This window comes from Molothrus ater, chromosome 19 (assembly GCF_012460135.2).
Source record: "Molothrus ater isolate BHLD 08-10-18 breed brown headed cowbird chromosome 19, BPBGC_Mater_1.1, whole genome shotgun sequence".
In the NCBI taxonomy this organism is placed as follows: domain Eukaryota; kingdom Metazoa; phylum Chordata; class Aves; order Passeriformes; family Icteridae; genus Molothrus; species Molothrus ater.
Window position 1 is genome coordinate 2,266,892 of NC_050496.2, and position 13,167 is coordinate 2,280,058.

Consider the following 13,167-nt stretch of genomic DNA (forward strand, 5'->3'; position numbering starts at 1 on the left):
GGGCTGGATTTGGGACAGCTGGGACCACTTCCCTGACAGTCAGAAAGTAACCTCAGAAAGGAGCCTTGCAGGAAAGAAAGTGCATGCCTCGATGTCCCTCTGCTGAGCAGCACAGCTGCTGCAATCTGAGCCCACTGCTGCATTTGCAAGGCACAAACTTCATTCCCCATCACAGAACAAGCAACAAACACCCTTGTGGCACAAGTGTGTGCCACCACAGCCTGTGAGATGCTCATCAAAGAGTGTGACATGTGTCAGCATGTTATTTGAGTCCCCAAGGGCATAGTGGAGCTTAAGGAGATTCCAAGGCTGAATATTCTTTCACTCAGAGGCAGGTGTCTGTGATTGATGGGTTGTTGTGGCCAAGGCAAGTTCATCACAGGCACTCTTTCCATCAGCATCATGTTAGAATCTCCTGGGCTCAACTTTCATCAGCTGCTCACTATGCCAGGACTGATCTCAGAAAAGCTTCAAGACAGCTGAGACATGTGCAGACCATGTGTGATAGAAGGAAAATCACCTGGCTCTCAGACTGACAGTAATCTGTTCTGCCCTCTTCTGAGTATTCACAGAATACTCCATATTTTTAGCATTCCAATCTCTGTGACAATAGTATGTTCCTCTTTATAAGAACATTAAATAAAACAGGTTATGGTTCTGTGTAGCACAGCTTTCAATGGCAGATCCAATCTGAAATCAGATGCCAGGTAATGGTACAGGAATAAGGGAAGTGTCTAACAGCATTTCTTCAAAACACGGTCTCAGCCTCCAGCACTTTGTCACCCAGCCTGTAAACAGGACTCCAGAATGAACTTGTGTAAAGAATTGCCATGTTCTTCTACACTGCTATCCATGTACAGTGCTCCTGTTTTAGTTCCCTGGTTACAGCTGTGCAGTCAAAAGAGACTTGGTGTTGGTGTAGTCAGCTGCACTGACACACACATCCCTCTCCTCTCCTCTCCTCTCCTCTCCTCTCCTCTCCTCTCCTCTCCTCTCCTCTCCTCTCCTCTCCTCTCCTCTCCTCTCCTCTCCTCTCCTCTCCTCTCCTCTCCTCTCCTCTCCTCTCCTCTCCTCTCCTCTCCTCTCCTCTCCTCTCCTCTCCTCTCCTCTCCTCATCACTTAGAAAGGCAAAAGATACATGTGAGAGGGAATTATTCAATGGATTGAGGATATTTTATTTTAAAAAAGATAGAGGTTTCTATGGTACTGTGTTGCTTTAATTTTAGAGGCCCATCTTCACCGTGGACTACCAAAAACTAATTTAAACCTGCTGTGCCATCTGCAGACAGTGCTGGGAACAGCAATGCCTCTCCCCTGTACCCAGGGCTGCACAGAGATGCAATTACTGCATGCACAGAGATGCAGTAACTGAAACGGTGCTGCTCACCTTTCATCTGACATAAACTAATTTATCTTTTTTTTTTCTTATTCTTTGTTTTCCATCTGTCTTGGAAATTATCCCTGGCAACACTTTCATGGCCAGGTTATGTAGGATCAGTCATGACTTTGCTAGAGTCACACTAGTGACTCTGCTTCCTGGACTCTATTGAACCAAGAAGGAGAGAATAATGTCACAGAAGCTTTTTTTCCTTCCATATTTTTGCACTTACCAAGAGAGATACAGCACAGTATCAAAACTTTACATGTTGATAATTCTTTCTGCAGTAATGCAACAGGGAAAAAAAAAAAAAGAAATTGAAGTGTCTCTGTTCTGTGCTCATCTAAGTCTGGTATTTGAGTGTGAGGCTTTGTCCATGTCTCAGTTTTCAAAGAATGTCAAGAGTTGTATTCCTGCATCCTGAAAGGCTGCTGTTGTTTGACTGCAACTGCAAAGTTTTGCATTCTCCCTTGGTAAGTGTTTCCTGCCAAAGTCTGTACTTGTAGGGCTTGAGCAACCTTCAAAAAACTTTCCAGATTTCTCACATTTTCTTTAGCTGTCAATACTTTTGTGAACAGGAGTGCAGAAACACTTCTCATACAGGTTTCAAATGCCCTGAAGTCCACTGAAGTGACTTTGTATGCGATAACCAACATCTGGTACCAGATACAAGAAACAAGCAAAACACAGATCTGTCTTTTAGCACTCTTCCCTTTGAAACCAATGGCAATATCCATGAGTGTTGGCTGATGAGTGATTAAGAACTATGCTAATTTTTGGGTTTAAATCACATGGGATATGTAAAAAATATCTGTAATATCCTTTTTGCAATATTTGTTAATTACTAAAGTGATAAAGAAGCATTTTCTTCTGTGACTAGGGAACTCTGGAGGATCAGATCATCCAGGCCAACCCACTGCTGGAGGCTTTTGGCAATGCTAAGACTGTGAGGAATGACAACTCCTCACGCTTTGTGAGTTCACTTCACATTTGTTGGAAGGAAGAAATTTAATGCAAGTCTCATTTATTGATTGCCATAACCAATGGTTTGATCTGCTCTGCTTGACAGGGAAAATTCATCCGGATTCACTTCGGACCAACTGGCAAGCTGGCCTCAGCAGACATCGAAACCTGTGAGTTGGAGCAACTCAGTGCAAGCAGAACTTATGCATTTGCAACCTCAAATTTATCAGGAGATTAACAGCACCTCTCTTTTGGTTAGATCTCCTGGAGAAATCCAGAGTCACTTTTCAGCTGTCTAGCGAAAGGAGCTATCACATTTTTTACCAGATAATGTCCAACAAGAAGCCAGAGCTCATTGGTGAGTGCCAGCAGTGCTGGGCTTGGCTCAGTGAGTGCTTTCTCTTCCCACTGTGACCTCCCCAGTGCCACTAAAGGTCACCCACATACCTGCAGATCTCCTCCTTATCTCCACCAACCCCTATGACTTCCTCTACGTGAGCCAAGGAGAAGTCACAGTTGCCAGCATCGATGACAGCGAGGAGCTGCTGGCGACAGATGTGAGTAGAACAGATGAGACATAAACTTTAAGGAATTTAGAGATTTTAGAGGAGCTAAGATTTTAGTTAGAGATAAGCTTTATGGGAGTTGATTAAAATAAATGGGTAGGCCTTGATGAAGTTAAGAGTTAGTAGTTAACTAATAATTGATTGCTTGCCAACACAGTGTTTGGTTAGCTGGGGTTATAATGAAGAATATAGAAACTGATAATTAGCTTTTAGGAACATAATTGTAGCCTCCTCTGTTCTGAAACCAACTGAAGACGAGAATGGGAGTTCTACCAATGGGTTCATTTGTCATATTTGCATTGAAAAGGTAGAAAGGACAGAATGAGGAAGACTTCATTTACTTCCTCATTTTGGGACCCCTCCCCATGAAAGGGACCACCAACCCATTTCAAGGAACAAACTACGCAGGCTTAATAGCTTTTGAACTAATTACAGTACGAAGTGGGGAATGGGATGTACCAAAGTTATGAATATGTATTTGCATTTTGGGTATTCAATACTTGTATAGATAAAAGGACTCTGTGATCACCTGCAAATTGTGGTGTGTATTTGGGAGTTATCCCACAATAAACATACACCTTCTAACATTAAACTGTTAGAGAATTTTTGTCCATTACAGTTGGATATCAGTACTAGATCAATATCCATATTTTCTTAATAAATCACAGAGCAGCCCTGCAGCCAGCCCAGCTGCAGCCAGGGGGGCCTGGCCAGCCAGACCCAGCACTGCTGGCCCAGTGCCATGGGGCTGGGATGGTGCTGAACACAGCTCAGGCAGGGACAGAAACCCCATATGCCCCTTGTGATTCACCCTTTGTGCTTTCCCAACCTGCCTGTTGCCCCTGCAGAATGCTGTGGACATCCTGGGCTTCAGCCCTGATGAGAAGGTGGGGATCTACAAGCTGACAGGGGCTGTCATGCACTATGGGAACCTGAAATTCAAGCAGAAGCAGCGGGAGGAGCAGGCGGAGCCGGATGGCACAGAAGGTAGGGCTGATTGCAGAGCTTGCTTGTGAACTGCACCAGCAGAGAGCCAGCAACCCAACCCCACAGAGTGCCCAACACTTTGAAAATTATTTTTCTTTCCAGAAATTGGTTTTTTTTAAAGACAGTTTCAAGTTTCACAAAGTCTGTAGTTTAATTTATGCTCTACAAGGAAACAGAAAGACATACAACTTAAGCATTGCTGCAGCCCTTTAGGCACAGACACAGCATTGTGCTGCAGCTGAGATGTTGCCTTTGGAGCAAGGGGAATATTCTCCATGAGATTGGAGAGGAGCTTCTCTTGATAACACATGCATTTGAGTTGTGCCAAAAGTAGGCTCTTTGTAACAGAAACATCCCAGAGAACCAGGACATTTTTCTTTGTCCCTACTGAACTCATTTGCTGTTTCTGATCCTAGTGGCTGACAAGGCTGGCTACCTGATGGGTCTGAATTCTGCTGATTTGCTCAAGGCTTTATGCTATCCCAGGGTGAAAGTCGGGAATGAATATGTAACCAAAGGACAAAATGTCCAACAGGTATATAAACAGCCCATCAGCTTTTCAATTTCTTCAGAGTTTTCTTTCAAATTTAAAGCTGACTCAACATTTGTTACTGCCATGGCTGTGCTTCTTACAGGTGTACAATTCAGTGGGTGCACTGGCTAAATCAGTCTATGAGAAGATGTTCCTGTGGATGGTTGTTCGCATCAACCAACAGCTGGATACAAAACAGCCCAGACAGCATTTCATTGGTGTCCTGGACATTGCTGGCTTTGAGATCTTTGATGTGAGTTACTGTAGGTATGCTCGTCCACTGAGGGTTGCTTGAAACTAAATGGCTTTTTTTTTTTTTTTTTTTTTTTTAATTTTTAGTTCAACAGCCTGGAGCAGCTGTGCATCAACTTCACCAATGAGAAACTGCAACAGTTCTTCAACCACCACATGTTTGTGCTGGAGCAGGAGGAGTACAAGAAGGAGGGCATTGAATGGGAGTTCATTGACTTTGGCATGGACCTGGCTGCCTGCATTGAGCTCATTGAGAAGGTGGAAAAAATCTTTTTATTGTAGGAGAGTACATTTCTTTTATGATAATTTATTTTACTTCAGTCATTCTTGACAAAATGATACATTACTGTTGAGTTACCTTTTCACATCAAAATAGGCAGCTTATGAAACCAAAGCTTTTGGAACAACAGTTGTCTCTGCACAAACAATGGTTTCCTGAACAACACAGCTGGGGTGGAAGGGAGAATGCCTACACAATGTTCAATTGATGACTTTAACAACTGCCTCTGAACAGTAGGTGAACAGTGAGGAGCGGTAATGGCTCCCTTCCCCACCTCTTACTTCCTTTGTGTACTCATATTTCTCCCAGCCCATGGGCATTTTCTCCATCCTGGAAGAGGAGTGCATGTTCCCCAAGGCAACTGACACCTCTTTCAAGAACAAGCTCTATGACCAGCACCTGGGCAAGTGCAGCAGCTTCCAGAAGCCCAAGCCAGGCAAAGGCAAGGCTGAGGCCCACTTCTCCCTGGTGCACTATGCTGGCACAGTGGACTACAACATCTCTGGCTGGCTTGACAAGAACAAGGACCCCCTGAATGAAACTGTTGTGGGGTTGTACCAGAAATCATCCTTGAAGCTGCTGTCCTTCCTCTTTTCTAACTACGCTGGTGCAGAAACAGGTGAGTGCCTTTTCAGAGATGGCCAATAAGGCAAAAGTCAACTAAAGCTTACTTCTGCTTCTCCTCTCAGTGGTATACTCAAGGCTACTAGCCCATAAGGTGATCTTGTTCTGTGTGCATCCAGATATGCCAAAACTAGGACACATTTGTGTGCTGCGGAGAAGTAAAGCACAGCAAGTCCAACCCCAAGTGACAGGAGGTGTATGTTTCCTGACTGTGCTGTGAATCACCTGCATGCTTACTCAGCCACTAGACAGAGAACAAATAAGTGTGCAAAGTGCAAGTATTTTAGTCTTTGTAGACAGAGTTTTGTTTCTTGAGGGGAACTGGAAGAACAGAAAGGAGACCATGGAATAATTTCATATCCAGCTGGGCAGTCCTGGTGTTGTGACAGAAAAAGAGACAGAGAATAAATTTAGAATTCCTCTATAAATCTTGATTTGATTGGTTTCACAGTATAGCAACTATGGAAAGACACTGAGCTACTTGGACTTGCATTTCTGAGACTAAAATTTGCCTCCTGTTGTAACTCAGAATAGAACTGTATTCTTCACTGGGAGTATTGGATTAGGAGATTTTTCTATAGAAGACCTCCCTGAACTAAGTGGATGCCCAGTGCTGAGTCTCATTTTTGAGGTCTTTCACCTAATTTAAAAAAATTTAAATGGGGGTTTGTGTAATAGTGAGAGCAATATGTGACCAGAAGCACAGAGTACACTGTTAGGAAACTTAGGTCAGGCCATACTGTTCCATACTAACAACCTAAACCTTGCATTTGAGATCAAATATCCCACACACTGACCAACTACTACCTAGCAGCAGTTCACTAAACTCTCAAGGAGCAGCGTGTCAGTATTTAAAATGAAATATTTTATTGGTCCATGGGCAAAGGAAGATGAAGCCTACAAAATGTACTGCATATTCTAACTGTTCACCTCCCATCTACTTCTTCCAAGGTGAGAGTGCTGGTGGTGGTGGCAAGAAGGGTGCTAAGAAGAAGGGGGGCTCTTTCCAGACAGTGTCTGCTGTGTTCAGGGTACGTGAATTTCTTTTTACATGAGCCATGCTTCCACGAAATGATCTGAGGGCCGGAATACCTATCTTAGAAAAACAGCTGAGAGAGTTGGGGCTGCTCAGCCTGGGGAAGAGAAGATTTCAGGCACACCTTATTCTGGTTTTTCAATATATAAAAGGGGGCTTATCAGAAAGACAGAAAGTTACCTTTTGCTGGGGCCTGTAGTGACAGGACAAAAGGCAATGATTTTAAACTGGAAGAGGGTAGATTTAAACTGGATATAAGAAAAAAATAATTCACTCTGAGGGTGGGGAGGCTCTGGCACAGGGTGCCCAGAGAAGCTGTGGTTGCCCCATCCCTGGAAGTGTTCATGGCCAGGTTGGATGGGGCTTGGAGCAACCTGGGATAGTGGGACAAGAATGCTGGGCTTAGTGACCTTTGAATGCCTCTTCCAAACCAAACCATTCTGTGATTCCCTGAACTTAAATAACTACCTGACTTTAAATAAGAATGCAAAAGCTTTGTAGCTTGAAGCAGAAGCCCTTGTTTTGTTCTATCCCAGGAGAACCTGAACAAGTTGATGACTAACCTGAGAAGCACCCATCCTCACTTTGTGCGTTGTCTCATTCCCAACGAGACCAAGACACCTGGTAAGTCCACCCTTATGTTCTGAAGACATGGGACTGGCAGGAATTGGCCTGTTAAGCTTCCACACCAACTTCCCAAATAGCTCCTTCTGCATGTGAATCCTTTTGGGGGCTGGCCTGCAAGACAGTAACAAGGGGAGCTTTTTTGTGCTGTCTACTGTGACTGAAAGAATTTGAGCATTACATGGCCCATTTACTCAGTTTTGCTTATGTGTGTATCTGCATCTCTGTTTAATGTGTGTACAGAACTGAGGGTGAAAAAGCTGGGTTTGATTACAGCTGATAAAATTGCCTGTTGTGGGTAATAGCATTTGAAAATCCCTTGTCTGAATGGCACTACACTGTTCCATCTTTGCCTACATCCAGAGAGGAGGCTGATGCTGTTGAAGATTTTTCAGGTGGTCTCCTAAAGCACCATCCTGCCACTTTTTGAGAAATGTGGCCTGATGGCTTTGCACAAGCACTGCTAGCCCTCGTGTTCTTAGTAAAACTCACTGATGCAACTCTCCACAACTTATATGAATTGAAGGCATGTTCTGTCTGCTCTTCCTGCATTTTTAATTGAGGGCTGGTTGAATTACAAAAAAAAAAAAAAAAGATAGGAGATAATTCTGAAATGCTAATACACATGAAGATTCCCTGGGATAAAAAAGGGATCATGATGGATGCATTTTGTTTAAGGTGCAATGGACCATTACCTGGTGATGCATCAGCTGCGGTGCAATGGGGTTCTGGAAGGCATCCGAATCTGCAGGAAGGGGTTTCCAAGCAGAATCCTTTATGCAGATTTTAAGCAAAGGTAGGTCCTCAGTTATTACTCACTGTCTGTTAGGAAGAGGCCTCAATAAGCACACAGATCAGGTGACAAGTCTGTGACACTTGCCCAGCCAGACCAGATTAGTGGCACTGGAGTGAACCGAGGCATTAATTCTGTTCTGAGGTCACTCCAGTGTCTCCCTCTCTGACCAGACCAGAGATTTCTCTAAATATCAGAACCAGGATAATTTCTAAAGTGAAGCCAGTGCCTGATGATTCAAAGAGATGCAAAACACTTGCAGTGTAATGAGTAAGGTGCCATTATAGGCTACTCTTTGAAGTCTTCCAGAGTACAAAGTCAATCCACAAAGGCCTCCTCACAGTGCTCTGTCTCTGCATTGTGTGCCTTTCCATCATCTTTAAAATGAAGAAAACTAACTGGTTCATGGGGGCTCAGTTGCCATAGAGTGCTAAATCAGAACTGTCTGCTGTCATAGTTAAATACAGCATCTTCCATGCTGCACTGGTGTGAAACTGATCCATGATATACAATTATTCCTATTTTCCTCACCCTCTTTGCAACCAGTTCTTGCAACCTGTCTCACCACAGGTACAAGATCCTTAATGCCTCAGCCATTCCAGAAGGCCAATTCATCGACAGCAAAAAGGCTTCAGAAAAGCTTCTTTCTTCCATTGATGTTGACCACAACCAGTATAAATTTGGCCACACCAAGGTAAAGTCCTTGTGGAAGAGCAGGTATAATTAAGCAAAATATTTTGTTTGTTGAAAGTATTTCTTGCATACTAAATCAGCCTTGATGATGATTGTAAACAATCCAACCATTCTGCCTTGGGCAGGGACACCTTCCCCTATCCCAGGTTTCTCCAAGCCCCATCCAACATGGCCTTGGACACTTCCAGAGAGGAGCTAAATTCTCCATGAACTGCAGTAGAGCAGGCATCAAATAACACTGCAATAATATGATTAGCTCATACTCAGAGGGACTTGTCATGAATCACAGGAACACTGAGGATTTGAATACTGACAGAAAATTTCTCTAGCACTTAAACCTTTCCCCTGAGGCATTTTTCTTAAACCTCCTTGCACTGCCCTGCATCAGCTGTCAGTGGCCATGTATCTGCCCAAGCCGTCAAGCTGTTTGACCCTTTTCTTTATGTTCCAGGTGTTCTTCAAGGCAGGTCTCCTGGGACTGCTAGAAGAGATGAGAGATGAGAAGCTTGTGAGCCTCATCACTCATACACAAGCTATGTGCAGAGGGTACCTCATGAGAACTGAATTTAAAAAGATGAATGAAAGAAGGTAATGTAAGAAAATGCCAGCAATTGTATTGTGTCAGACCAAAGGCCCGTCAATGTAATATATTGTCTCAGGCAAAAAGCTGCCCTTGGGAAAGAACCTTAGAAATTATTGGGGAGCAGAGCAAGTACAAACAATCAGCTTCCTCCTGACAGTCTCACAAATTCTGGCAGCAGCTGTTTAGCATTCAAGTCCATAAAAACGTTTCCTTATTTTTCAGAAATTATTTTTCACTTTCTGTCTTAAAAATTTCTAACATGGTATTGGCTATTTTGAGTGACCCAAAAGCATCAAGATGCTGTTTCCACAATCGACAGTAACTGCCAGATTTGTAGTCTTAGCAGCAGTACCTCAACCATATCAGTTGTCACTCTGGTATTTACCTGAGCACTTGTGTTTTCCTTGAGACTGAGGAAAGCCTCAGAGATTCCCAGTCAATATGGCAGAGAAGTCTGTCTGTTCTGTAGTATTTCTTCCTTGTATATTTAGACAATAGATATTATTCAAGCTACTGAACCAGCCATTCTCCAGTAAGGGCCTTGAAATTAGTCTTTAATAAAAGCAAGGGAGATGAGGGAAAAAAGCCTCATGCAAAAGGTCTTGGGGTAAATCCTGATGATGTGTGGAAAATAATCAGTATGTTTCCAGCTTGAGCCTCACCACCCTCATTAACTGGTTTCATGTGTTTTCAGAGAATCTATTTATATCATCCAGTACAACATTCGTGCATTCATGAATGTCAAACACTGGCCATGGATGAAGCTGTACTTCAAGATCAAGCCCTTGCTGAAGAGTGCAGAGTCTGAGAAGGAGATGGCCAACATGAAGGAAGAGTTTGAGAAAACCAAGGAGGAGCTTACAAAGTCTGAGGCAAAGAGGAAGGAGCTGGAGGAGAAGATGGTGACCCTGTTGCAGGAGAAAAATGACCTGCAGCTCCAAGTTCAGTCTGTGAGTAAACTCCATTTGCAGATTCACCTCATTTCCTCTTACTCTGCTGTTCTTTTTCTCCTCTTTTCCATTGTCCTCTATAAACAGGCACGTCATGGGGACAAAGCCTCCACTGCTTCGTGTCTGATCTTGTCCCTTACACCCAAGCAAGGTGCAAAGCATACACCAAACACTAACACCAGTAAAAATACAGGAGGTTCCAGTGCTATCACCAGTGGAGGAATCAGACATTCCACAGTGTCTATAATGTGGTGTTTGATTCTGGATGAAATATCGGCTGTTTCCACATCTGCTGCCACTATAATATGGAGCTTTTCTGTCAGAGGCAGGATTGAAACTGTGGAAACTGCTTTTCTCTGGAATACTTCTGAACAGAGACTGAAATTGCACCTGTCAGGTTCTAAAAGGCAATAAAATATTACATGGCCAAGAGCAGTTTGGTGAAAGTGGACTTGTCACTTGTTGCCAGGTGCTTTCAAATCAGTTCAGTTTCAAAAAAAAACAAGTATTGTTTCAGTCACCAACAATCTTTAATGTCTTTTGTCATTTTTATGATCAATATAATGTGCCTTCAATGTGTTCTGGTAGGAGAGTGAAAATCTAGCTGATGCTGAAGAGAGATGTGAAGGACTCATCAAGAGTAAAATCCAGCTAGAAGCTAAAATTAAAGAACTAAACGAAAGACTGGAGGACGAAGAGGAGACAAATGCTGAACTGACAGCAAAGAAGAGGAAACTTGAAGATGAGTGCTCGGAGCTGAAAAAAGATATTGATGATCTTGAAATGACTCTGGCCAAAGTGGAAAAGGAGAAGCATGCAACAGAGAACAAGGTGACAGAGGAATCAGAGAATTATTCTTCCCCAGGCAGTGCAGAGGAATCAGGGAATTATTCTTCCCCAGGCAGTGCTCTCACACAGCTTGTCAGTTTTGTGGGAAAATGTAGCCACTTGTAAGTTCTGTGAATAGAAGTGAGGTGTGTCCAATGCATAGGAGAGAGGTATTTTCACTTAATCAGCTGACAAAAAATTTTCTGTTAGGTTTCTTTATCATGTTATCATGGTTTGTTTCACTTTTACGGAAAACTTAACATATTTTTGGCTGTGCTTAACACTTGATAATCTCTTTTTAAAGAACATGACTTGCTGAGAAATTACAGCTGTTTTCACAGCAAATATATGCAGGAAAGACATTCCTTGAGCAAGAGCAACTCAGAGGGGTTTTGCAAATCCCAATTGGAAAAACTTTCAGAGGCAAGGAAACCTCTAGCAGGTTTCACTATAAATTTAGTAGGATAGGGGTGGGGATCAAAAACAACTAAAGCAAGAATTCCTATCACTGCAGGACCAGGGAGATGAGACTCTCAGGTGTGACATATGCTGCTGCCCTCATGGAAATCAATAGGAACCTTTTGCAGAGAGCATTTTGACTACATCCATGCAAGGATGCAGTCACTGCGTTCTCAGCCTGCCATTTCTCAAGGCATCCCCTCATGGGATGGATGCTGGCTGTCTGACAGGTAAAGAACCTCACTGAAGAGATGGCAGCTCTGGATGAAAACATTTCTAAACTCACCAAGGAGAAAAAGGCCCTCCAGGAAGCCCACCAGCAGACACTGGATGATTTGCAAGTTGAGGAAGACAAAGTCAGCACCCTCACCAAAGCCAAGACCAAACTGGAGCAGCAAGTGGATGATGTAAGGAGAAGTTTTTGGGTCATGTATATACAAACTGTGACAGACCAGAAATCTGTAGTTTGGAGTATATGCAACACCTAAAGCAGATAAGCCAGCTCTAATAACTTCAGCCAATAAAACACTGCTAATTTACAGGCAATTGTGGAATCCAGCATATCTTTCCTGTTCATCACAGGGTATTTCAGCACTGTAGACTTTTGTGATGTGATTTAACCCATTAGCTGAAGCAGGAGACGGTGCGACAGTTTGAAGGTTGCTGCAGAGGTATTTATGTGCACATATACTCCAGAAAGTTATAAATACTGGGAATTTATGTATATTTAGCAGTCTATATGCTAGGAACTACAGCTACTGGAAAAAATTAATTTCTGTTTTTTCAAAAACTGGTGTTTCAGTATTTATATTTCATATGTGCACAGTCAAGTTGTTGACACCTCTCTCATAGTGAGAGTGCAGCACACATAGAGATGTCCTGATTATTGTCCTGATTATTTTCTCTATCATCAATTTCCAACTTACTTAGATCTTTAAATCAAGAATAGTTACTTTGAAAGTATGATTTCAACTGTGTTTTATATGTTTTAGCTTGAAGCATCTCTGGAACAAGAGAAGAAGCTGCGAATGGACCTTGAGAGAGCAAAGAGAAAACTGGAGGGTGATCTGAAAATGTCTCAGGATTCCATCATGGATCTAGAAAATGATAAGCAACAAATGGATGAAAGGCTAAAAAAGTATTACACTGACTTATTGTGCTCTGAATTCTGAAATTCGTGTTTTATCTTAACCACACTGAATTTGCCTTCTTGTTCTTTAATAGAAAGGACTTTGAAATTAGCCAGTTGCAAGGTAAAATTGAAGATGAGCAGGCTCAAAGTTCTCAGCTGCAAAAGAAAATTAAGGAGATTCAGGTAAAGTGGAGGAGTTATTTATAATTTTAGTGGCAAGCACAAGTTTCTTAGAATTAATTGGTATTTATTCCTAGACCATTCTACAAAAATATTATCCCTCACATGAATAAAACCATTAATATGGGACTCTGGGTGCTGTTCCCATCTCAGGGCACTTTTACAGAAACTCTGTACATGACTACATAGGAAATTTCTTACATGAACATTGTGGCAGTCTTTGAGAATGGATGTGAATGTTTCCTCTTTATTCCTTAGTGATGATTTTACATCTGTCCATCCAAAAGTCCTCTTTCAACCAATTAAC

The 13,167-nt window shown here is 42.5% G+C and overlaps 1 protein-coding gene across 1 annotated transcript in view; it reads left to right on the forward strand.

Annotated features, from left to right (window-relative positions):
- Positions 1 to 13,167, forward strand: part of LOC118693919 (myosin-13-like) — a 29,584-nt gene that overhangs the window by 2,841 nt on the left and 13,576 nt on the right. The window contains 19 exon segments of the mRNA XM_036394820.1: positions 2,259 to 2,351; positions 2,448 to 2,511; positions 2,601 to 2,699; positions 2,795 to 2,898; positions 3,756 to 3,894; positions 4,311 to 4,429; positions 4,530 to 4,679; positions 4,766 to 4,936; positions 5,268 to 5,577; positions 6,534 to 6,613; positions 7,155 to 7,242; positions 7,921 to 8,038; positions 8,606 to 8,729; positions 9,180 to 9,316; positions 10,006 to 10,261; positions 10,850 to 11,092; positions 11,779 to 11,955; positions 12,541 to 12,686; positions 12,773 to 12,863. Coding sequence (XP_036250713.1) covers positions 2,259 to 2,351; positions 2,448 to 2,511; positions 2,601 to 2,699; positions 2,795 to 2,898; positions 3,756 to 3,894; positions 4,311 to 4,429; positions 4,530 to 4,679; positions 4,766 to 4,936; positions 5,268 to 5,577; positions 6,534 to 6,613; positions 7,155 to 7,242; positions 7,921 to 8,038; positions 8,606 to 8,729; positions 9,180 to 9,316; positions 10,006 to 10,261; positions 10,850 to 11,092; positions 11,779 to 11,955; positions 12,541 to 12,686; positions 12,773 to 12,863 — 2,709 coding nt within the window.